Genomic DNA, 26,587 nt, shown 5'->3' with positions numbered 1-26,587 from the left:
TAAAAAGTCATATTTGTCCAGGGGATCATGAAAGCGTCCCCAGACGAATCCTGTCCTATCCCCGCTCAGGAAAAATAATTCATGCATACCCTGTTTTGTTGCGTGGCAAACAGGTCGATGTCTGGCTGGCCCCATCGGTGAAACAGGTTGTCGCGAACCTAACGGTCTAGTTCCCATATATCTGCTCAAGAGATCCGCATCTTTATTGTCTGTGCCCGCAAGATGAAATGCTAGAAGAGTGATACCTCTCGGTATGCACCAGTCCCAAATCTGAATGGACAGGCGGGCTAGTTTTCGGGATCGGGTTCCCCCTTGTTTGTTTAAATAAAAGACCATTGCCATGTTGTCCGAGGTCACCTGGACGACCTGGTGTAGAAGCACGTCCTCGAATGATTGTAGGGCTTTGAAAACAGCCAGAAGTTCCAGGAAGTTGATGTGGTTCCTGGAATCCTGGTGATTCCATACCCCCTGGGTACGTAGATCGGAGCAATGGCTCCCCATCCCAGCAGAGACGCGTTGGTACCAAGAGTTATTGTAGGGTACCGGGGTCAAAACGGAACACCGACATTCAAATTGGCTGGTTCTATCCACCATAACAGGGACTGAAGAACAGAAGCCGGGAGTCTAATCCGTTTGGTAGGTGGATCTGTCTGTGGTCAGAACATCCCATTGAAGAACAGTTGAAGAGGACGTAGCCTGAGTTTGGCATGCGGAACCACAGCGATGGATGCAGACATGTGTCCCAACAGGCTCTGGATAGACTGAGCAGGGACAGTTCTCGCTTGTCGGATCCAAGAGATGCACCGAGCAATAGCATGTTGTCTGTCTTGAGGAAGGAAGGCTCTTGCCAATGTCGAATCCAGTCAGGCTCCGATAAAGTTGATCGCCTGTGTAGGGAGAAGAGAAGACTTCTGTTGATTAATACAGAGTCCGAGGTCTTGTAATAGAGCACACATAAACTCAACAGCAGACGAAAGTCCTGCTTTTGTGTCAGAAACCAGCAACGAATCATCAAGGTACAGGTATATCCGAATTCCACGTAATCGAAGGTGTGCACATACAGGAGCCATACACTTCGTAAAAACCCTTGGTGCAGTGGCTAATCCAAATGGTAGCACCTTGAATTCGTAGATTTCAGAGTTCACCGCAAAACGAAGGAAGCGCCTATAACTTGGATGTATCAAAATATGAAAATCAGCATCCTTCAAATCCAGTGAGGCGAACCAATCCCCTCTTCCCAGCAACGGGAGTATACTTTGGAGTGTGGTCATCCGAAACTTCTTTGGTGTTATGAATCTGTTGCGAGCTCTCAAGTCCAATATGGGTCTGAGACCCCCATCTCGTTTCAGGACCGTAAAGTATCTGGAATAGAATCCATGGAATCCCTCCGATAATGACAGGCGACGAATAGCTCCCTTAGCAAGGAGTTGGTGAATCTCGTCCAACAGTACCGACGAGGTCGGTGTGTAACAGATGGGATTCGGTGATGGAACAACGTCGAATTTAATTCCATATCCATGCCGGATGATGGATAACACCCACCCATCAGATGTGATTGACTCCCAAATGGAGAGCCGACTTTTCAGTCGGTCCCCAAATGAGAGAGGGGAGGGTAGAGTTGGGATGAGAGGAGAGGTTCGCTCATCGCATCAGCGTTGTCGCCTGTCCATATCAAAGCGGTGGTGGTCCTGCTGGAAGTGCTGGGATGTTTGTTGCCTGCGACATTGCTGGCATTGATGCAGTTGCTGTTGCCGAGGTTGAAATTGTTGGCGATACTGCGGGCGTGACCATGACCACTTACGTCGAGGCAGGGATTGCAATTCCATACGACAGGCCGTCATTCGTGACTCATGGATTTTCTTCAATTTGCTATCTGTCTTTGCATGGAAGAGACCGGATCCGTCGAACGGAATCTCCTCAATTCTCCACTTCATCTCGTCCAGAAAATTGCAATTACGCAACCAGGTGTGTCTGAGGAGGGAAATGGCACCAACAAGCGACCTCGAATCAGAGTCCACGTGGTGCCTCGCAGTGGAAAGCTATTGCACCACCACCTGCATAGCTTCCTTAACAAAGGTCTTAGCAAGTTCGCCCTGGTTTCCTGGGAACGTATCAATGATGGCATCTAGGCGTTGCATAAGAAAATATAGGTAGCGCGCCAGGGTTGCCTCATAATTAGAAATTCGTAAACCAAGGCCCAAAGCTGCATATACCCGGCGGGCGAGGGAGTCGACTTTTCTTCCCTCCTTATCACGAGGCGAGGTGTGTCCACATGCTTCCCGGCCCTGAGAGGATTCCACAACAACTGAATTCGGCTTGGGGTGGTGGAGAAGAAACGGGATGTCTTCCTCCCGAACCCGATACATAGACTCGTATTTATGCCAAGTCGGTTGTGGGTGAGCCGGGAGGTCCCATGGCTGGGTCATTGCCTGCCTTAAGGTCGTAATAAACGGCAAGGCAATAGATGTGGATCGTTCGCCCCTGACCACATCATAAAAATGGTCAGTACTCGGTCCCGGTTGTTGGTGGGCTTTGATATCGAGTGACCTCACTAGCCTGGCCATCAAGTCATTAAATGAGATATATGATTCTTTGGGTGACCCCGGGCCTTGAGAAGCAACTGCTACATCCAGCAAGGTCGAGTCAGCCTCAGACTCGTCAGATTCCATCCAGTAGGGGGGTGGTACACTGGAAGAAGAATCTCCTGGTGACTCTGATCTGCCACTTTCTTTAGATGGAGCCCTTGGAGCGTCTCTGGGCATTAAATGGAAATGCTCCCGAGGAGCAGGCGGCGAAGATCATCCCCTGGAGGCCGGGTAATAAGCCACGGAGTGGTACTCTTCCTGTCTCGGAGCGGAGGAGTACCTGGAGTGGTACCAGTCATCAGACCTCGCATCCGAGGAACGGCTCCTGTAGCTTCTCGGAGAGGAGATGGCGATCTCGGTATCCAGCGGAATCAGAGGCACTGGGGTTGGTGATCAAGCCCTAGGCAGAGAATCTCGTATTTCCCCATCTGAGATGGAACCACGCCGTGAATCCAGAATGGGTTCGGCTGTCGTTTGGCATGGTGAGCCTGGCGGAGTAACCCTCATAGCCGCCTGGATGGTCGGGACCGAGAGGGTCGGTTCTGTGGCAGGGGTCGGAATCAAGGAAGTCGCCAAACCCAAGTGGTGATGCTTTGTCTGTTCGGGATTCCTTGGCTTTTTAACCGGCTTGCCCGCCTTATCTTTCTTGGCCTTCTTATGCACAGGATGTTTGTCTGAATCGCTGTGCTTTCTCTTCTCCTTTTGTTTCCTTGGCAGGGAGACAGATTGGTCGGCCATGGTATGAGCACCTTCTTCAGAAGGGCGAGAGGGCGGAGCAATGGAGGCATTGCAGCAGGTCAGTCGAAGTTGGACGGCCTTCGGGTGGGGCCACAACAGTGGGAGGCTTAGCCACCAGCCGGTCCGATTGGAGGAGAGCCTGGTCCCACAGAAGTTTGCGGAGGCGGTTCTCCCGGTTCTTCCTTGCCTGTTTAGAGAAGGCCAAACAATGGCCGCATTTATCGGTTCTGTGCCCTTCCCCCAACCAAAGGAGGCACAGATCATGTGGGTCTGCAGCGGGCATTTTGAAGCCGCACTTCCCACACTTGCAGAACGCCACCCATTGCGCCTTCGCAGAAATAGAAGAAAAAAGGAGATAGTAAAGCAGGAAAGTAATATTTTTATTTTTTTTTATAGGAACGAAAGAGAGAAAAAACGGTGAAAAGGTTAAGAAACAAGTGAGTACTAACAACAGGAACGAGGGATACTAACTTGGTGAGGAAAAAGAGAGAGATCTTTCAATGAGCAAGAAGGTAAGTAATAATCTAAGCGAGAGCGAAGCAGCACGAGGCACAACGAACAGCGGTCGCAAAGACTGGAAAATGGTGGATACTCCGCTCCTTATATAATGCTAGGGGGGAGGGGGAGAGGAGTTCCTGCCAAAAACCGTTAGCTGTTAATCTTCCGGCCAAAGGCACTGCGCAGGCGCAGAACCCGTATGTGTGATGCACAGAGGCCACGACAAAGAATGTAATCATTTTATGTGTTGAACTGATACTTCTCAGTGTCCTCCACTTTTTCAATACTTCCCAAAATCTGTAGCTAGTCCAGCAATGGGAACTCTTAACTCCCTCCCCTCATCGCTCATTTTCAGAGCAGTTACTCCAGGTGCACATGTGCCCCTCCCTTTTACTTCCCAGGCCACACATTTGTGCCATTTCTCTTCCATTTGCTTCCTAGCCTTAAAATTGTGCACATTTTCCCAGTTAGAGGGAAGCTGAGTGGGAAAGAGCTTATCCACTCCCATGCTGGCCATTCACTCTGTTATGTGCAGCTACCTTCTCATGGTTTAAAAAAGTTGTCACACATCTTTGAAGCACGGCTACTTCATCAGCAGCTGCTTAGACAAGGAGTCACAAAAGCCACTTCTGAACTGTACTACTGTCCCTCCTTTGCCTTACTAGGTGTGCCCAATTAGCCTATATGCAGCCTTGTCTAGTCAATTGTCTTGTATGTTGCCACCTACCCCACTTCTCTTTTGACAACTGAAACATACAAAGACATTACCAGGTCAGTATTACATGTTGGACAGCTCAATCTGCATTCATGTGCATTTGTGAAACAGCAACAAAATAATACCTGTACAGAAATCCTAACAATTATAGGTGAAAACATTATAACTCCTTTCACACAATGTTAAGGCACAAAAGGAGGAGAACAAAATGCTCCAAAAAGAGGTAGCAAATAGAGTGAGGAGGATGCTGGGATGAGAAGACAAGACAGATTGTGTTGCAAAGGGCACTGGAATACATTCAGGGAGGAGTGAGGGCACTGAGGGGAAGCAGCCAAGCCACCACATCCCTGATCATATATTGTAAATGACAAGGGTTGCTGAGTGAACAGCTAACCCATATTGGCCTGTCCTCCAATGCAACAGAGTTAGGAGCAAACTGGTCCTGAAAATGGTGGGTTACTGGTTGGGATGAATCTGGATGGTGCTGCTAAAAGAGATGGAAAAAAGTAATACCACCTGGCAGGATTCTGGTACTACTTTAAAAAAATACACCCCACCAGTAGTAACATCCCACCATGGACATATTATGCCAAGCAGTAGGATAACTGCACCTCTGCCCAAGTAGCATAATTTTCTGGTTGGGTGCTAAAGTTTTGTAAGATTCTTGTCAGCATTTTTATTTATTAAAACTGATCGCTATTACTTTTCCATAGGAAGCTGCTGTGTGGAGTCAGACCTTTGACCCACCAGTCCCAATATCATCAGCATGGTCTGGCAGAGGTTCAAGTCACCCAGTAGGATTTCCTTCCCAGCCCTGCCTGGAGATGCTGGACACTGAATCTGAGACCTCCTGCTTGCAAAGCAGGCGCTGCTCTGCCACTGAGCGATGATCAAAGGGGCATCCTGAAAAAATACGGTTTTAAAAAACCAGCTTCAGAACATCGACACAGCACCATCAACATGTTTGTAGTCACAGAAAGCTGGATCTCAGTCAAAAGTCTGCTGGATGCCATGCAGTGCACATTCCCCAAAGAGGTCCACCTGGCACCGTCGTTACTGGTTTTTCGGCGCCAGGTAAAGACCTTTTTATTTAAACATCATTTTCATTGTTAAAATATATGATCTGGCCAGGGCAACTTCTTCTTCCTTCTCTTTTCTCCTCCTATATTATTTATTTACTTATTTTATACTGTTAATTTTAACTTTATATTATTATGTTTGAAACTCAGTGTATTTTTTGTATTTTTGTATTTAATGGTAATTTATTATGTTCTATTGTATTTCAATGTATTTTATTGTGTTGTAAGCCGCCCCGAGGCTTCGGCAAGGGGCGGCATAGAAATGTTATAATAATAATAATAATAATAATGATGATGATGATGATGATGATGATGCCCCCACACCCCGAAAAGCCACAAATAGTTGTTATATTTCTATCCCACCCTTTCTCTGTTCAAGGAACTCAAGAAAAGAGATTGTGTTTCTCCTCTCAATCTTATCCTCACAACAGCCCTGTGAGGTAGACTGGACTGAGTGCCTGACTGGGCCAAAGTCACTCAGTTTCATGGCTGAGTTAATGTTCCTTACCTCTTCAGGAAGTAGGTTCATGGAGCAAATAGGCAGCCAACATACTCTGCATTAGCACTGTAGACCTCCTGGCTAATTGTACCAACACCATATGAAATGCATACATACATACATACATACATACTTTGGAGCAAATATATAAAAGCCCAGCTTCTGGCACTGACTATACAAACAAGCTGCAAAGACAGCACAGGCAATTGCCTAGACCAGACTAGAAGGCAGCTGGTGACACAGGACTGACCAAGGGACCAGTTTTTTTAATGTCATGTATTCTGTATTAAGTTAACAGATAAGAAATGGTTGTCTGTTTTTCCTTGTTTCCCTTCTACAGACAGAAAACAACGAACCATTCCTTCTCCTCCTCGGAAAACTGTATGCACACCAATCCTGAACCAGATCCCATTGAAAAGGGCATCTTCTCTGTCCCACTGGGGCCATCATCTGCCCTCCACAGGCAAAGCTCCACGTCCCCTCTCCCCAACTCACCAGGAATTCCTGTCCCCAAGGCTGTTCTTGAGGAAGAGAAGGCTGCATTCATCACAGCTAGATAACCTTGTACAATCCCTTCTTGGACAGGGCTTTGCCAAGCCAGATGGTTGTCAAGATAAGATAAAAATGCAATTATAAAACTTTAAAAGGACTGAAAATAAAAGAGAACTCGTTGCTTTACCAATACTGATCTTTAAACTTTAATTCTTTGGTTCAGCTTTCCCATTTACTTGCTTGGCTTCATTATGCAGAAGCCACAGGCATTTCCACCATAGTTTTGCAATACAATCACCATTCGGAACTGAATGTTTACTGAGTAAACATATGTTTAGAAGTTTGACCGCTGGACCAGCCCCTGAACAACCATTTCAAGAAATATAGCACTGCATTAAGTGCCAACTGAAACTACCATCTTCATTCGACTTTTAACAGATTGAGTAGCAGCAGGGCAAATGCTTCCTCCTGTGGAAAGGATCCTTCTTTAGCTATGTATATTTGATTAGGGAACTATAGGAAACCCCAGCAAACTTAACTATATAATACATTCAGCTTGAGTCATCTATACATCACTATTTTAAAAGGCTCATATGAAAATATTTGCAGGTACCCATAGAGAGTAACATGAGAAGTAGCCCTTACTCAATGTAAGGGAGCAACTTTTTGCCAATAGAACGGTGGGGTACAAATCAAATAAATAATACATATAAATAACTTCTGAATAGGTGACACAATGTCCAATATCTGTAGTTTCACATCAAACCTGTTCATAAAAATGATATATGAATTATATTAATTGTATGCAACTCAGCCATTAAAATTAGCTCCAGCCTTTCTGTTTATGACATCTCCAGGATAGTTACCCTCCTGTTCTAGAAAATCCTTCTGGAAAGGCACAATTCTTGCACATTCCCCCAAACAACTGGCACTTTTTAGGAGGGGGAAAAGGAAATGGGAACAAACCTGAAGGAAAAGAGCTTTCTAAGGTATTTTAATTGGACCAGCAAGCTGCCTCCCCAAATGCCCCTCCAGGGTCTCCTGTCCTCCCAGAATTATAGTGACACATTCCTGAAAGATGGTGAATGATGGGGAGCTTTCTGCCTGTCTTTATTCATTGCTTCTGGGCATTATAGCTGCTATGAGTCACTGCCCAGTCCAAGTGTAACCCAACACTGCAGTTGCTTTAAAAGCCACATTCCAGCTCAGGTAGGATTAACTGGAATGATTGTGACTAGTTCATGTATTCAGGGCTGTTAGATGTGAACAGGGTGGTTTACTTCCACAGAGTTGACTTCACATGTACTTTTGTCTCTCATTCACACAAGATGTTTTGGTATTAGTCAGAAAGTTGGCAGCGTTTTCTGCTTTAAAGCATTTTTCTCACTTGATCGTTTATTTTGCCAGTCACTTTCCTGTGCAGTTCCAAGTCTACACAGGAACAAAATATCCAAGTACTGAGGAAGCTTAAGAAATGCCTTGAATAATGTTTATATATCATAAAATGGGGGATTCTTTTCTGGCTAACTGAAGAGCTCTAACAGAGAGACTTCCTTTTCAGCACGGTTCTTCCTGAAGTGCCCACAAGGCTTTTCTATATTGAGGAGAACTAGCAAGTGGAAAATGACTGTGAACAACTTACTTAAATGACATGATGTTGACCAGGACTTGGCTGTCAGCACAAACCAGGATGAATAGCATTCAGCCCTCAAATCTGCTTAACTATGATTAAGCCCTGCTGAGACCTGCAGGGTTGTTCCTCTCAGCTACAATTGAACCCTCAGAGAAAATACTAGGCCTGGGACTGACATTTGAAATGTGCCAGTGCAGAGATCTACAATTTGTTTCTTTTCGTCTCCTTGGTGAGACTGCAGCATTTAGAAACACTGCATCAAAAAGATAGCTGTCACTTTTGGCTCTTTAAGATATATGCAGCTTTCTTCTCAGCTGCTGCCCAGTGAACCTCCATCCAGTTTTCAACCCAAGAGATAAATTGTTTGAACAGTGACTAATTGGCAAGCTACAGACTTGATTCACCTTGTTTACATACATTTCATATGCATGCTGCATAAGGTCTGGAAACACTTTTAGTGTTATAAAATGAAATGGCTTATCAAGTTCACTCTCATCCAGCAGAACAAACAGGGTTCTCTGCTGCACCATAATAAAGCCCCCCCAGTGAAACAATCTTTTTAATTTTGTAATTTATTCTCAAGGGCTAATTTGCAAAATGAAATTGTTTGGATGATTGGTTTGCAGTAAACATGATGAATCAAATTGGCTTCTACAAGTAGAGAATGCTTCTATTTCCATTTATAATCATAATCAAGCAATAGTCGTTCATATTAATAAGGCCAGCAAAATCAAATCATAGAACTTGCAATGAAAGTGACATGGGATACTATAAGTAGGTGCTACAAGCTATTTAGATTTTGCCTGCTGTTTTCCTGAATGTTTGTTGTTTGATTACTTCACTGGCTTTTATTATACGAATGTTATTGTTCCATGCCACCTTGGGAGGGCTCCTGCCCTGAAAGGCAGGCTAGAAAAATATTAAATAAAATAAGCAAGTCTATTTTGGAAGATATATAGTGCACTGAAGACATAGGATGTTTCCAGTCAGAGGATTCCGAGCATAACAGTGCAGCTATCCTGTATTTCGATCCTTGACACACTTTCTTTTTCCTGATAAGAAAAAAGACAGAAGAAGTGGTAGGAAAAGAAAGAAAGGCTACAAACTGTTTGGCCCCCTGCCCATCCAAAGGAAGGAGGCTGTGTGGTTGCCACCACCACCGCCCCGCCCTGCCCCAAACATTTGGATTGCATTTGTTGTTCTGGGCATAGCTGGAAAGGGAATCTGTTCTTTGCATCCCTGCACATTCCACATTCTGGGCTGCAAGCAAACAACAGGAAGTATGTTTCAGGGATGGAGAAGACAAAGGAGAAGTTAAACGGTATGTACAGATGTAAATAAAACATCCAGTTATCTTTTCCCCTTCCAACAGTTTAAGAGGCTGGCTTAAGGTTGGCTGGTGAGGTTTGTGGAAAGTGGAGATTTGAACCCACTTCAGTACCATTGTATTCAGTACACTACCCAGGTTCTCTACCCTGGTTCTCACATCCCTTTGTGGATGTGTTTATCCAGCAGGGTTTTTTTTTTTTTTTGGGGGGGGGGATTTTCATCTAGAAGGAAGATTTCCTCTGAAATAATTAGACTACAGCTTCAGTAAACCATGTTCCCAAGAATATGCACTACCAGAGAAATGCTCAAGTTTGTGTGGAAGTGGGAAAGAAAAGGTCCACTGAGCACTAAGCTCCAACATGACTTAACTTTTTGTTTAAAGTGAAAAACACCAATCTCCACAGATCATCATTCAACTTATTTCCTGAGTTAAAATTATTTATTTAAGGATACTTATTCAACAAGAGAGAATGATAAAAGAGAATGATAAAAAGCATTTGTTGAGTTTCCAGTCCTACACTTTAAAATCCGTGGACTCCATGTCTTTTCTTGGCAGTTTAGGGGGAGGGATTTTAGGCAAAAGTTCTTGAGCATAATGTGTTCTATGAAGTCCAGCCTCTCGAAGAGCTAGTTCTACCCGAACCCGGGTGTCAGAAATGATCTGTTTTTAAAAAGAAGGAAGGGAAGGGAAGGGAAGGGAAGGGAAGGGAAGGGAAGGGAAGGGAAGGGAAGGGAAGGTTACAGATAAACATGTAGCTGTAATATATGGACCATTTACCCTGGAAATAAGTTGCTGTCTCAATGATGACATATAGCATACCAGTCTATTAGATTGTGCTAACAGATGCAAATGCTAATAGACCATGGTGATACATATAATAGCATCCCATGTTATCCATATACCTATATGTTTTTAGGAACATGGTATTTGCCCCCTGAACACTGATTTGATTAAAACAATTAGAAAAGCAGGTTGCTTACCTGTAACTGATGTTCTTCGAGTGGCCATCTGTGCAGTCACACATATGGGAGCTGCGCCTGCACAGTGCCTTTGGCCAGAAGATTGCCAGCTAACGGTATTTGGCAGGAAGCTCCGCTCCCCCCCCCCCCCGTGGCCTATAAAGAGCGGAGCATCCGCCATTTTGTTCAGTCTTTGCGACCGAACGTGCGCCCCCTCGTAGATTTTTTTTTTTGGAATTTCAGAAGTTAACAATGGAATCATCTGTACTGATAGATGTATCGGTACCGATGGATGTATCCACTCACTGACACCGAGCGGGGCCAGCGGGTGGGTTGTGTGACTGCACAGATGGCCACTCGAAGAACATCAGTTACAGGTAAGCAACCTGCTTTTCTTCGTCGTGGCCTCTGTGCATCACACATATGGGTAGATTAACAAGCTTACCATAAAGGAGGAGGGAAGGTGTCCTCAGTGAAGAACAGACGAAAGAACAGCTCTGCCAAAGGAGCAATCCCGTCGAGCCCGAACATCAAGACGGTAGTGTCTGGCGAAGGTGCAAGGGTTTGCCCAAGTAGCAGCTCGGCATACATCATCAAGTGAGACCCCGGATGCAAAGGCAGATGAGGTAGCAACGGCCCTAGTGGAATGGCCTCGAGGGACTGAAGGCAGATCGAGCTTAGCTAGTTGATAAGATAAGACTATAGTGTGGACTATCCATTTGGAAAGTCTCTGTGGCGTGATTGGATCGCCCTGATCTCTAGTGGAATATTTAATGAACAGTTTATTTGAATGTTGAATAGACTCAGTCCTCGATCTGTAAAAGGCTAAGCAATGCCGAACATCAAGTGAATGCAAAGATCTCTCTAGTGGAGTCGACGGTGACGGAAAAAAGGCAGATAACACAATATCTTGTCCCGTATGAAAAGGCGTAGTCACTTTAGGCAGAAAAGACGGGTCAAGGCGTAAAACGACCTTCTCCCTGTGAAAGTTCAAATAAGGAGGGTCTATGCAGAGAGCGCAAAGTTCACTGGCCCTTCGGGCTGAAGTGACAGCCACGAGAAACGCTGTTTTCCATGAAACGAGGCGCAGATCCACTGTCACCAATAGTTCAAAGGGGGCTTTCATAAGGGCTTGTAGAACGACAGAAAGACTCCAGGTAGGCATCACTGGTTTGATTGATGGATTAAGATTATATAGTCCCTTTAGAAATCTCTTGAGAATAGGTTGAGAAAAGAGAGGTGATCTGTCAACTAAGCCATGGTAGTAGGCTATTGCTGCCGTATATACTTTAATAGACGACGGTTTTAGTCCAGAATGGTGCAGTTCCAATAGGAACTGAAGGATTTGATGTATGGATGACCTGAATGGGGAGAACGAGCGAGACTCGGCAAAGGTGGAAAAACGCTTCCATTTCGCCGCATATGATTTCCTTGTGGACGGCTTTAAGGCAGAATCGATGATATGTTGGATGTCAGGGTGCAAAGCTGTAGAATTCGACGAGTCGTGTCTCGAATCTGATGGTACAGAATGAACAAAGAATGAAGGAGAAGAGGAAGCACCCAAGTGGTTGGATTCGACGACTGGATTCGAACTGGTTGAAATTGTCGTCGGTACCGAGGGAACGATGGTAGTCATCGGATGTGCCACGCTGTTACATTCAGTGAAAGCAAGTCCGGGTGGCGAAGCATACCGTCCTTTTGGGTTATGAGATATGGAAGCAACGGTAGATGAAGATATTCCCCCTGAGAGATGCCGAGTAGTGTCGCAAACCAAGCTTGACATGGCCAGCAAGGGGCAACTAGTATCCCCGATGCCCGGTCGTGCACTATTTTCGCTGTGACCTGCATCACAAGAGGGATCGGGGGGAAGGCATAGAAGGTCATGTTGTTCCACAGGATCATGAAGGCGTCCCCTAAGGATGCATGTCCGATTCCCGCTCTCGAGCAGTAAGCATTGCACACTCTGTTCTGTCGAGTGGCTAATAAGTCCACGTCGGGAAACCCCCAGCACTGGAAAAGATGGTTGCATTTGCGAGGATCTAGCTCCCATTTGTGAGAGGTGAACATGTGCCTGCTGAGAAGATCTGCCTGCACATTGTCTGCACCAGCGAGATGGACAGTCCTCAGAGTGATGCCTCTCGGAATGCACTGGTCCCAGATTTTCATGGAAAGTCTGGCCAGGGTTGGTGACTTCGTTCCCCCCTGCTTGTTCAGATAGAAGACGGTAGCTACATTGTCCGAAGTTATCTGAACGACCCGATGTTGAAGAATGTCCTCGAAAGAACACAGGGCTTTGAATACCACCAGTATCTCCAGGAAGTTGATATGATTCGTGGATTCTTGACGATTCCACGTGCCTTGGGTATATAGTCTGGAGCATATCGCTCCCCATCCCAGAAGAGGTGCGTCGGTACCGAAGGTTATCGAAGGAGGCCACGCCCTGAAGGGGACTCCAACAGTCAGATTGGCCGGTACCGACCACCAAAGTAGAGAATGGAGCACGGAAGATGGGATTCGAATCAACTTCGACGGTGGGTCTCTCTGAGGGTGGTACACCTTGTTGAAAAAAAGTTGTAGTGGACGGAGTCGAAGCCTGGTGTGCGGAACTACAGCAACCAAGGAAGCCATATGTCCTAGGATCCTCTGGATGGACTTCGCCAGGACCGTGTCTCGTCGCATTCGACGGATGTGGTGAGCAAGAGTGTGTTGTCTGTCCCGAGGAAGGAAGGCTTTTTCCAAAGTCGAATCCAAGCGGGCTCCAATGAAGGTGAGCATCTGCGTCGGAAGAAGAGAAGATTTCTCGGTATTAATACGTAGGCCCAGGTCATTCAATAAGGCACAGGTTGTACGAATAGACGCAAGGAGTCCCTCCCTGGACTGTGACACTAACAGGCAGTCATCAAGGTATGGGTAAATCTGTATGCCTTGGAGGCGTAGGAAGGCACAGACAAGGGTCATACATTTGGTAAATACCCTCGGAGCCGTAGCCAGTCCAAAGGGCAAAACTGTAAATTCATAGAGATGAGGTGCAACAGCAAAACGAAGGAAACGCCTATAACTCGGGTGGATTGAAATGTGGAAATAGGCATCCTTCAAGTCCAATGAGGCGAACCAATCCGCTTTCCTTAGCAACGGCAAGATGTTTTGTAGGGTGGTCATCCAAAACTTTTTCGGAACAATAAATCGATTCAGGTTACGTAAATCCAAAATCGGACGTAGACCACCATCCCGCTTTGGGACTGTAAAGTATCTGGAATAGAATCCGTGGAGTCCGTCAGATGGGAGTATTTGACGAATCGCTCCTTTACGAAGAAGTTGATGCATTTCGTCGAGCAATACCGGTGAACATGATGTAAACCGTATCGGACTCAATGGAGGAACGATGTTGAATTCTATCCGATAGCCGTGCTGAACGATGGATAATACCCACCGATCAGATGTGATGAACTCCCAAATGGGGAGTCGGCTTTGGAGCCAATCCCCAGATGAGAGCGGGGTGGGTATAGTAGGAGTTTGAGGAATGGTTCACCAGTCCCGTCAACGCTGCCTCCGGTCATCGAAACGGCGGCGGCCTTGTTGGTAGTGTTGTTGGGGCTGCGGACAGCGGTGCTGTTGTTGTTGTTGCTGACGATGCTGGGGTTGTTGTCTTGGTTGATAAGACTGCCTGTAGGATGGAAGATTCCATGACTACTTACCTCTAGTTTGGGTCTGTATCTCCATCCTGCGTGCTGTCATCTGGGATTCATGCAGCTTCTTTAGCTTGTGGTCGGTGTGAGAGTGGAAAAGCCTGGACCCGTTGAAGGGCATTTCCTCTATTCGGCGCTTTGTTTCCTCCGGAAAATTGCAGTTTCTGAGCCAGGCGTGTCTCCGAAGCGAAACGGCACCGACCAAGGCCCGTGAGTCTGTGTCCACGTGGTGCCTGGCCGTGGACAACTGCTGCACCGTGACCTGCATAGCCTCCTTGATTAGGACCTTAGCCAGGTCTCCTTGGTGGTCCGGGAGGGTCGAGGCGACGTTGTGGAGGCGCTGCATAATGAAGTACTGGTACCTTGCCAATGTCACCTCGTAATTAGAGATCCGCAGCCCCAGGCCTGAAGCAGCGTAGACTCGCCTAGCCAGGGAGTCAATCTTTCGGCCCTCCTTGTCCCGCGGTGCCATGTGCTCTCTTGCCTCTCTGCCCTGGGAGGATTCCACGACCACTGAGTTCGGCTTGGGGTGGCGGGGAAGGAAGGGAATGTCCTCCTCCCGAACCAGGTACATCAACTCGTATCTCCTGGACATAGGTTGAGGATGAGAGGGCAAGTCCCAGGGCTGCGTCATCACTTGCCGAAGGGTGGTTATGAGTGGCAGGACGATCGATGTCGACTGTCCCCTGTAGATGACGTCGTAGAACTTGTCCGTTGTCGGTCCCGGATGCTGGATGGCGTCGATATCGAGGGACTGGACAAGTCTGGACATCAGCTCCACGAAGGAGACGTGGGATTCCTCTGGTGACGCAGGACCCTGGGATGTGACGGCGACATCTGGGGAGGTTGAGTCGACCTCTGAATCGTCGGAATCGGCACCTTAGTAAGGTGGGGCCGATGACGAAGACTCCGCTGGGGAAGCGGCTGCTTTCATCCCGGGGTGATCGTGGGGATGCCCGTCTCGGGTCCGATGGATGTGGCCGGTCACAGGATGGCAGAGAGGACCGCCCCCTAGGAGCAGGGTAGTATCCCATAGAAAGCGGGTCACCCCAAGTATGGTAGTAGGGGTGACGCCATTCCTCTGAATGTTGATGGAGCGGCTCCTTCAGCTCCCTGGTGGGGACATTCTAACATCTGCCTCCATAGTAGCCGCGGGCATGGGTGTAGGCGACCAAGCCCTAGGGGGAGAGTCCTGAATTTCCCCATCAGATATCAAGCCCCTTTGCAGAGTTGGAAGGGGCGCAGATGGGAGGTCAGCCGCGCGGCACGGGGACCCTTGAGGGGTGACCCGCATAGCCTCCTGAATAACTGGGTCGGGCGGAGTTGGTACTGTAAGAGCCGCTGGTACCGAGGGGGCCGTCGAATCCGAATCCCGGTGACTGGGATGGTCCGAGTCCCTCGGTTTCTTAGGAGGCTTGGAGACTTTCTCCTTTCTGGCCTTCTTATGACCTGCTGACTTTTCGGGTTCAGCATGCTTTCGCTTCTCATGCTTCTTCTGGAGGGAGCCACCTTCAGAGGGAGCCACTGAAGCAGACGCGCCTCTGTCCGAAGGGCATGAAGGTGGGGCCACAGAAGCGGAGCCAGGCTTTGGGGCAGAGATCAGTGGATTGGACTGCATAAGGAACCGATCCCAAGGCAGTCTCCAGGGCAGTTTTCGCAATTCTTCCTGGCCTGCTTGGAGAAGGCCAGGCAATGAGCGCATTTATCAGTCCTATGCCCCTCACCCAAACAGAGGAGGCATAGGTCATGCGGGTCAGTTGGTGACAGTTTTGACCCACACTCCGCGCATTTGCGGAAAGCTGCTCGCTGCGCCATCATAGAAAAGAAGAAGAGAGAGATAGTGCAGAGGGTAAGTATATATTTTTGTTTTTTGTTTTTAGATAGATCGAAAAAGGAGAAAAGTGAAGGAAAGTGCAAGAACTATATGGAGTGAACTAAAGGGAATAAGGAGAAAAAACCGGGAGGATAGAACTGGAATATTCGAGAAGAAAGGCTAACGGTCAGAGCGAAGTCGAAAGCGGCACGAGGCACAGTGAACGGCAGTCGCAAAGACTGAACAAAATGGCAGATGCTCCGCTCTTTATAGGCCACGGAGGGGAGGGGGAGCAGAGCTTCCCGCCGAAAACCATTAGCTGGCAATCTTCCGGCCAAAGGCACTGCGCAGGCACAGCACCCATAAGTTATGGAATGCGCTCCCCAGAGAGGTCCGCCTGGCGCCGTCGTTATTTGTTTTTCGGCGCCAGGCAAAGACCTTTTTATTTAAGCAACATTTTAAATGCTAATACAACTGAATTTTATCTGGCCAGGGCGACTTATTTTATAATGTGTGTTTTAAATTATGATCATTTTATATGGATATTTTAACTTATTGTTTTATCTAGTGTTGTAAGCCACCCCGAGGCTTCGGTGAATGGGGCGGCATAAAAATGTTTTAATAAATAATAAATAAATAAAATATGTGTGATGCACAGAGGCCATGACGAAGAACACTGGGTATCAGATTTAGTACCTGTATGCAGCTGTAGGTACAAAATCAGGGAACTGAAATCTTATTATTTATTTTTACTGTACAATACAGAAACAACTGAACTACACCATGAAAAAGAAGAAAGAAAAGGGGGAAATTACAATATTTGAACAGTATTTAAGAAAAGAAAAAAGATCCATAGCATTTGTTCTATTAGTATATAATGGAGCATTCTATCATCATTATTAATAATAATGCATATACTTCATCAAATAATACATATACTTCATCATATACTCCGAATATCCATGTTTATCCATTTGCAGGTAACATTTAAAAGCTACTTATTCAATAATTGAAGTTTTCATTAAATTCTCCACCCATTATATTACTACAGGTAGCCATTTATCCTCCCAATATTGCAATATTAGTCTTTTAGCTGTCAAGAGGGCACGGGAAATCCATTTACAATGACATTGCATTAGATTCCAAAAGATGGGTAAGTAATTCAAAAGAACATGTGTATCCTTTGATATTTCAGAACTTGCCACCACAAGATTTATCTGAATCATTACCTCATCCCAAAAGGAAGGAGGCATTGCCTGGGTATTGCCAAAATGTATGGAGAAGTGAAGCATCAGCAACACCTCCAACAAGTGGTTTATTTACTTAAACCCATGCTGAGTCCTAATCTCAGATTTAAATAACTACAGTTTCTCCCTTCAGATCCATTCCTGCTATTTGCCTGAGACTGTGTTGTTGGCCTAATTTGGCCTGCAAGCACCCCAATCTGGCCCAGGCCATATCTTGGGCTTGCTCCAAGGAAAGGAGCTTGGGCTCCAAGCCATGCCGCTGGAGAAATCCCCCTGAGGGTGGGGGGATCCCCACTGCTACTTCGCTATAGGGATTTTTGTCACACTTGCTTATAATCTTAGGCTTGCCTACAACAAGGTACAGGAATTAAGGGGTATGTGACTGCATGGAGAGCTTACATCATTGGTGATACTGCATGTACTCATGCAGATAGGTTGGGATTGTACCCACTAGCCAAACAGAACAATGTGGGAGAAGGAAGAGTTCCCTTCCTAGTAAAAACTCTTATTACTTCCCACCAGCAGTTTTCACACAAGGCTTAATTCTGTACTTCATTTAAACTGTTTGTGGCTGAAAATGTACTATACAAGATATGCAACTACCTGCTCTGCGCTGAATGTATACAACTCAAACAGAGGTTTCTGCAGAATGAATTCTTCCTCTGTTCCAATGCCCATCCGAGCTTTTGATGACACTGTGTCAGCCATCATCCGAGCAGGATCAAACTCTGCAACAACTGCAACCTGAGAAAGACATAGAAAAAACTGTCATTCAAATATTTTGTATGCTCCAACCTTATAATCTCCCCTTCATTCTTCTAGAAGACATCAAAGGATCGTAATCTCATCCTCTATTTCATTTATTTATTTCTGTACTACCCATTTACCCATTGGTTATCTTTACAACTCTTTCAGCCTACATAGATAATTCCATGAGTTAGAACAAAAAAGGAGGGAGGAAACTGTGGAGGCCATGAAGAATGAAAGTTCATTTCACATCATTTATCACATTTCTATACTGTTGAAGCTCACTGGGCAATTTACAGAGATTAAAAGCTTTAAAAAGCATTATAAAAACCACATACAAATTTATCAACATACAACACACCAAGAAACACACATCTAAAAATAATTTTGAACAATCGACACGAAAAGTTCAAGACCTAATGAAAAGTCATCATGTGCTTACAAATGCCTGAGAGAAAATGGTATGAAAAAATAATAAACAACATTGGAAAGCCACCATCAAAAAAGGCCCTTTCTTTCATTGTCATTTCCCAAATCTCCCTGAGAGGAAGCACCTAGAGGAGACCCTTAGATGATAGTCTTAGAGTATGGGGAGGTTCATGCCAAAGGAGGCACTCCATCAATATGGTCCCGAGCTATGTAAAGCTTTACAGGTCAAAAACATCACCTTGAATTGATCTTGAAAACATATAGGCAGCCAGTAAGTAGTCCAGAATCACTATTACATGTTTAGACCTTCTGGTCCCTGTTAGCTGTCTGCTGCTGTGTTTGGAGGTTTTCTGAACCTTCATACTAGATCTTCAAAGTCAGATGCATGCATGGTAGTAATCTAACTTGGCGGTCACCATAGCACAGGCAAAGAAAACAGGTCAGAAAGAGTCAGAGCTGAGCCACTAGTCAAAGCTGGTAGAAGACATTCTGTGCTAGTGAGGCCAACTGAGCCTCAAGTGACAATGGTGGCTGCAGAAGAACCCACAAGCTATGAACTCTCAAGGAGAGGCAACCCCATCCAGAGCAGGTTGAACCCCTACTACCTGGGGAAAAGAACCACCCATTAACAACATCTCAATCTTGAGAGATTGAGTTTCAGTTTATTAATCTTCATCCAGTCTATTGACACAGGCCGATAGTGATCCATCACATCCACAGCCTCACCTGATGAATTTCAAAAGAAGTAGAGCTGCGTGTCATCAGCATACTGATGACAATACACTCCAAAACATCAGATGACCCCACATAGTGGTTTCATGTAGATGTTAAATAGCACAGGGAACAAAACTGATTCCCGTGCAATCCAATACTAGAGAATCCATGGCCAAGCACCACCTTCTGGAGCCGACCACCCAAGGAGGAGTAAAACCACCACAGTGCCCCCTCCCACAGTCACCTCAGAAGGAATCCATAAGTTGATTATATTAAAAGCCACTGACAGGTGAAGGACACTGCCTCTCTCTCTCTCTCTCTCTCTCTCTCTCTCTCTCTCTCTCTCTCTCTCAATATACAGTGACCAAGGCTGTTTCCGTGCCTTGCCTCAAGTCTGACTGGAATGAATCAAGTCTTATGCAAGAGCATCTGGAGCTGGTTACTAACCACCTTCTCAAGGACCTTGCTCCAGCAAAGAACCACCACTGATCTAAAATTGTTAATATTTTATGGGTCCAGGGAGGACTTCTTCAGAAGTGGTCTCGCCACAGTTTATATCAAATAGCCCAAGGCCTCTCCTTATTGCAAGGAGGAATTAACCATCTCCCTGTTCCCTTTCTCTCAGTTTGGAAGTGGTTGAACAAATCTGTTCGAGCACTTTTTCGGAAACCTTGAGCAGTACAGGTTATGGAACTGACTGATAGAAGTTATGGAATTACAATACCATAACTTGACTGATAATCATAATTGTCAAACTCAAATGAACAACTATGCCATGCCTACAGTGTTCATGTGCTCCAAGCCCTATTCCAGCCCAGTGATCTAGAAGGATACCACAGCTGATGGCATGGAAAGCTGATAAGCAGTTTAGTAAAACTAACAGGAATCAACTAGCCATGTTTTGTTCCTGGTGTAGATCAGGGGGGACATGACCATCTGGGGAACCTAGGAAAGCCAGATGGGGGCATTTGAAGGGGCAGATCTGGCCCCCAGGCCAGAGGTTCCCTGCTTCTGCTTTAAAAGGATTAGATTATAGGTTTGTCAATGACTGCTGGTCATAATGGCTACATTGTACTCACAAGATCAGAGGCAGCATGCCTCTAAACATCAGTTGCTATGGAACAACAGTGAGAGTCTGTTATTGCCAGCATGTCCTGCTTGTGGGTTTCTCATGGGCTTCTGTGGGAAACAGGATGCTGAACTAGATAGGGTTTCAGTCTGATCCAGCAAGACTTTTATATTCTTATCAGCAAAATGTCTCACTGTTATTTCCATCATAAGAAAGGGAAACATCAGTTGAACTAGTGGGTGATGTACCCTTTCTTTGCCTTAATATACTGAATAGCCTTTGACCATTTCTGGAAATAAGAGACTTAATTCCTGGAATTCATGTGGAACTCATCAAAGCCTCACACCAACAAAGATGACAAGGAAGCCAAAAGTGTCTTGGTAAGGTTTTGAGAGGCTGCTTGGGCAGATTCAGCCACAACTATATGATATGCTGTGGAAGTGACTTCAATGTCATTATACGTGGTTTTAACTGATCTTGCAATCTTAAATCCATGCTTTGTGGATTGGTCAGTCATGCCTGCTAAGAGGCTAAGTATCAAAAGGCAATATTGGCTCCTCTTTCCATGTGTTAGCATTCTATACTAAGCATGGTGATACACCTAAATGGCAACCAATTGTTGGAACTTCAGCTAGGCAACGCACTGAAGATGTAGAGTGAGTGGCTTTCTGAAAAAGCCTTAACATCAAATGAAAATGGGCAGGAATGCAGACTGATGGCAACTGATTATTCTGCTTTTATATAGGATTTCATTCAATCAATCACAGTAGATGTTACAGTCATGGCATGGAACATCCATGGAGACTGGCAGAAAAGCTAACAAGTAGACTGGCTAGCAAGCAGCTGCCTCTTGTTTATTTAAGTATATGCCTATTCTGTTCATCTTTCTGTATTTGTTGCTTTTGCTGATTCTTGGGGATCGTTCTATGTGAAACTACTGATAGTGCCTGCATTTCTCTCATCCACAGTCACACATGCACCTACTATTGTTCAATTGCTTAACACTAGTTCACAGGAAGATGTTGTTTGTTTAAGCATACTCTATTTCTTTCATCTTGTATTTAATTATAGCCTTCAAGCAATTCCACATCTGAAAAATGTTAAGCTTGCAGGCAGCTTCCGAAAAGAAGAACTATGGATACTGGAAGATCCCTTTTATGATTTTGGAAATGCAGATACCAACTTTAAAATGTGTACCACTTTAAACTGTGTTTCTATAATGGGCATGCAGCCTCTACATAAATAAATTGGCTCTGGATTGGCCTATGACAGCCACCAGCTTGGTCTTTCTCTTCCTCGTGATGCGCTATGCACCAAGTTGCCTAGACAGCTCTTTATGCTGCAGAATTTGCCATGTAGACATGGGCTCATGGCATTTAGGGAGACAGAAAACTAGCAAGAGCCCTGAGTATAAATCAATCCAAAGTAGAGCACAGTTGCTGACATATCTAATCAAGTGACTAATGCAAGAAATACTAAGGAATATGCTGGAGAGTAGTTGTTTTCTTCTGGCAATAGATCTTGTTTGTATCTGTTTTAAAACACTGATAAGAAGATGGCTTTATTGGGTTCAATAAATAGATACAGTTGCTAGATTGATACAGCAAAAGTCTTAACAAATGTAAGAGGAGGAGACACGAATAGCCCAATGTGACTCCACAAACCAAGCCTTACTCTGCATGATGGAACAGAACTAATCCCAGTTGTTTTTTGTTTTTCTTAGAAAATCAAAATTTTACATTCTTGCCTTTCCTGGCATGCCTTTTATCTTTTGTGTAGCAGCATAATAGTAACACACGACAGTATGAAAAACTGTCCAGCAAAGTTTCTTTTTTTCTACCAAGTAGTCTTCATGTTTAATGTATGTCACTTTTCCCCTTTCTTTCACAACTATGTCCTAGCAGCTGGTGGAAATCAAAACACTTGCAGTCTTGCTCGCTGGAATGTGGGGATATCAGCAAGCCAGAAGTTGCTGCTATCTTCAAAAACCCTGCAAAAGCACTTTTCTTGGAGCTCAACAAGAAAGCAACCTTTTGGCTTTTCCTTCATTTCCCCCTATGATTAGGCTGTGCCTGATCAAAATTGTGTCCCAAAGCTTAAAAGCAGTTTAATACTATTTTAACAATGAAAATGATATGCCAAAATCAACTCCCCCCCCCCCCACATAACATATAATTGTGGGGCAAAGCAGGCACTGAGTCAAGATCTTAAAAAGTAACACCAAAGGGTTCTGGCCAAGCAAATTTACCCTCTAGAATATGCATGAAAAGGGTTCAAGCAAAGTCAAATAAACTTTGAGCTTAAAAAAATCAGGAAGATGTGTGACAGATGCAAAAAGAATTCAGTCATTTTAGAATAGGAAACAAACTAGACAATGTTTGTTCTCCATCCCATCCCCACATTAGATGGAATAAATCTTATCTTCTGTATCCAGCTTTTGAACTATAAGGGGCAGGGAACTTTTGACTGGTTTGTTTATAACAACAAAACAAAACAGAACAAAACAGAACAGAACAGAACAACATTTTAAAAAGCAAATGAGCCTGTCCTGACTGAATCCCAGTAATGCAAACTAGTCAAATTTATATTTGACATTTCACCAATCCAAACATTACAAGATTTGGTATTGCAAAAAATGCTAGCAGAGCAACTAGCTCAAGCAAGACATAAACTAATGGAAGTCAGAATGAGGTGTGCGCAATGCCTTCTGCAAGCAAAATTATAGTACTGGATTTGACATTTGGGCAAGGACTGAGACAGGATTTCTGCAAGAGTTGCGTTTAGGCTCACAGAATTGCACTCCTGGATACAAGAACCTCCATATACCGTATTTTTCGCTCTATAAGACGCACCTGACCATAAGATGCACCTAGTTTTTAGAGGAGGGATCCATGGAAAGCTTCCTGATAATCACAGGCACATTCCCCATCACTTCCCCATGGGCTTCATTAAAAGACGGGTTGCCATTTGAAAACACACACCGACCTGTGATTAACAGCTCTCACCTGCACCAGAGGAGGGGGGAGGAGCAGGGCGCACCGAGCGCGTGCCGGCCAGGTGTGGTGCAGCCAGGCTGGCAACGTGCCGGCGGTGGTCTTCCCGGGAGCACGGCAGCAGCAGCAGGTCTTCCCAGGCGGTGGGGGTGAGCAGTCCATTTCTCCGTGCGGCCAGTGGGTTAAAGCCTGCGGCTCCTCCTCCTCCACACCGCTCCCCCTGAGTGGCACAGCTCTCACCTGCACTGGAGGGGGGGGCAGAGCAGCGTGCACTGAGCGCATGCCAGCCAGGTGGTGCCACGTGGTGCAGGCGGGCCGGCAGCATCCTGGGCATCGGGCACACACACACTCGCACTATAAGACACACAGACATTTCCCCTTACTTTTGAGGGAGAAAAAAGTGTGTCTTATAGAGCGAAAAATACGGTAAGTATTTAGTGTATTCCACTCTGAGTAGCAAGCTTATGATCGCGCAAACTGATGTGCTAGGCACAGCACTGATCTAAGCTCTCAGCTTTCCTGGAAAGCATCCCCTGCAGGATTCTATGTTCAACACACAATTACTATGCACTATGTTTTACCACATCTCCCTGTGGCTGCAGATGAGGTAACGAGGTGCCTTTGGTCCATTCCCAATGGCCCTGCTGCCAATCAGTAATGTGACTGTGATCCACTGTGCGCCTCCTGGGAAAGCGCTTCCATCAGGCGTGATCACACATCACACCCTGGCAAAATGCCACAGTAGGTTAGCTGTTCTTCATACAATGCATGTGGCTTCTGACAGACGACTAGGTTCACTGTGGATGGTTCACCCTCAACTAGGCAGTCATCCGACAGGGATGGACTAGCTTGGAGTCCTGCACTGAGCAGGGGGTTGGACCTGATGGTCCTCTGGCTCCTTCCAACTCTACTATTCCAATTCTCTCTTTATCTCAGTCCTCCCACAGGTATTTCATCAGGCCCCACAGACTTATCTCCTCCTCCTGCAATCACAATCCATTTTCTAGTAACCATGGCTAGAGATGTGAAATTTCTAGAAATTTTGAAGACATTGGGGGGGGGGGGGGGACTGGATTTTTTCCAGAAAAAATCAACAATAGTAATATTAGCACTATTTGTATATTGAAAATTATTTGGTTACTTTAGAAACATAAACTATTTTATGCATAACTTGATTTGGCATAAAAATTTCATGTTCAGCATATCAGAACTACAGTTTATCCAGATATTACAAAATAAATATGCCTTTTTAATTGTTTATGCGCTTGTGCGTGAGCACATGCATTGTACTGTAAAGACATTCTTTGGTTTAGGAGGAGTAGAAAAAACAAGGAAATTAAAGGAAAACATCAATATTGGTAAAACGAAGAAAAATATTTATTTTCTAGTTCACTCTTCCCCTGTGTCAAGCAGATCTAAAACATCCATTCCAATAAAAAAGACTGATGAAAAAATGGAGAGTATTAAGCCAGTTCAGTGAACATACATGAAATTTAATCTATCTCATTTTGTGCTATTGCTATCCACTTCAGTTTTGTATTTCTATTTCTTCTGCTTCATTTTTGTCTTCATCATAGTTATCACAAAATTCTAAAAATGCAAAGTTGTCCAGATTGTTACGAGCTTCTCTACCCTTTCACACATCTGTTTATTTCTTGACTTTCATGCATTTCCAAACATTGACCAGTTACTTTCATGTGCTGCAGGAACTGGAGAAAGCCAAAGTTGGTGGGAAGAGGAGTCAGCAGCTGTGTTGTGCCAAGGCTATGGCTTCATGTGGCAGGAAGGAAACATTTGGCAGCAACCCAGAATGCTTTTCTGGACCAAAGCCCTGAAGATATTCTGTCACATTCAAAAGTACATTTCCACATCATGCCCTAAGTGTGCTGCTTGTTTTGTAATCCAGGCAAGTGCAGCAGAAACCCTATAATCACTTATATTTCTGCCTTTGAATATTGGAGCCAGAAGATTTGCAGTAGCATGAACTGGATGACAGCAACGTTATTTCTATTTCTTAAAGCTCTCACTTTACTTTCCTCTGTACTGGTAAGTGGATATGCACATAGATTCTCAAGTACAGTTGATTTTACCTTAGCCAGTTGGTAAGAAATTTCCCTCAAAGGCACATCACTTGATTCAGATGTAGCAATCTATCTATCTATCTATCTATCTTTCTGGCTTGTATGCCATCACATTAGCCATAGGCTGTGTGGGCAGCTCACAACATAGTAAACAACATTTTAGCAACAATTAAAAACAATGAAGTTCATTCATAACAATCACAATATAAAACCAACCAGTAAAAGTAAAATAAAAAGTAAAGTAAAATAATCCCAAAATAAGACAAAATGAGATAAAAGCAGACATAAAACTAAACAGCTAATATATATTGAAATGACCTTAATAAGATAAATAAAAATTACACATAATAAGAAATATCAGGTGTTAAAATCAGAATATGGCAGCAGCAAACCAACATGAACATTAAGCCCATTAAAACATTAAACCAGACAGCTCACCCACCAAAGCGATTATGAAAGAGATACGTTTTAAGCTGGCACCTAAAAGAATAAAGAGTTGGCACCACCCAAATCTCTGATAGGAGTTCCATGGTTGGAGCGTTATTACGGAGAAGGCCCTTCCTCTTGCCATCTCCCCTTTTGCTTCACTGGGGAAAGAATATGGAGAAGGGCCTCAATGATTAGGTTGTGCATATGGAGATAGGCTCTTTCTCAATTACCCTGACTGGGGTTTATATATTACTGTGAGCACCTTGAATCAGGACCGGAAGGCAACTGGCAGTTACTGTAGCCTGTGCAGGTCTCCGGACTGGAGTGATATGCTCATGAACACCCATCCTGGCCAGCAGGTGTGCTGCCCTAATTTGAACCAGTTGCAATGTCTGGATAATTTTCAAGGGCAGTCCCACACAGAGTGCATTGCAGTAATCCAGGAGTAAGGTTGCTAGTGCATGGATAACTATAGCAAGGCTCTGCTCATCCAAGTAGGGATGCAGCTGATATACTAGCCGAAGCTGGTAAAAAGCACTCCTGGCTAATGAGTCTAACTGAGCAACAAGTGACACCTTGGGAACCTACAGCACTCCAAGGCTGCAAGCCACGTCCTTTAGGAGTAGCGCAACCCTGTCCAGGACAGGCTGAAGATTCCCCAGTTGGATAGACAGACTCCCCACCAATAGTACTGCCATCTTTTCTGGACTGAGCTTCAGCTTATTGGCCTGCATCCAGTCCATTACTGAGCCTAAGCACTGCTCAAGAACAGAGATGACTCACCTGGATTTGATGAGAACGACAGGCAGAGTTGTGTGTCATCAGCATAGTGATGACACATCAGCCCAAAC

The 26,587-nt window shown here is 45.0% G+C and overlaps 1 protein-coding gene across 7 annotated transcripts in view; it reads right to left on the bottom strand.

Annotated features, from left to right (window-relative positions):
* Positions 1-26,587, bottom strand: part of CCDC148 (coiled-coil domain containing 148) — a 199,771-nt gene that overhangs the window by 56,413 nt on the left and 116,771 nt on the right. For 5 of the 7 annotated variants that reach the window (XR_006413556.1, XM_044418431.1, XM_044418430.1 and 2 more), the window contains 2 exons: positions 17,878-18,018; positions 10,087-10,229 (listed from right to left, as the gene is read on the bottom strand). Coding sequence is in view for 5 of the 7 variants with exons in the window: in XM_044418431.1 (XP_044274366.1) it covers positions 10,087-10,229; positions 17,878-18,018 (284 nt within the window). In the remaining 2 variants the exon portion in view is untranslated. Of the gene's footprint in view, positions 1-10,082; positions 10,230-17,877; positions 18,019-26,587 lie in introns of those variants that run through there. The other 2 variants (XM_044418433.1, XR_006413557.1) reach the window with 2 other exon arrangements.

The sequence above is a fragment of the Varanus komodoensis genome, unplaced genomic scaffold (assembly GCF_004798865.1).
Source record: "Varanus komodoensis strain SLA01 unplaced genomic scaffold, ASM479886v1 scaffold9, whole genome shotgun sequence".
Classification (NCBI taxonomy): domain Eukaryota; kingdom Metazoa; phylum Chordata; class Lepidosauria; order Squamata; family Varanidae; genus Varanus; species Varanus komodoensis.
The sequence above is the reverse complement of the archived record's forward strand: the minus strand, read 5'-3'. Positions and strand labels throughout refer to the sequence as shown.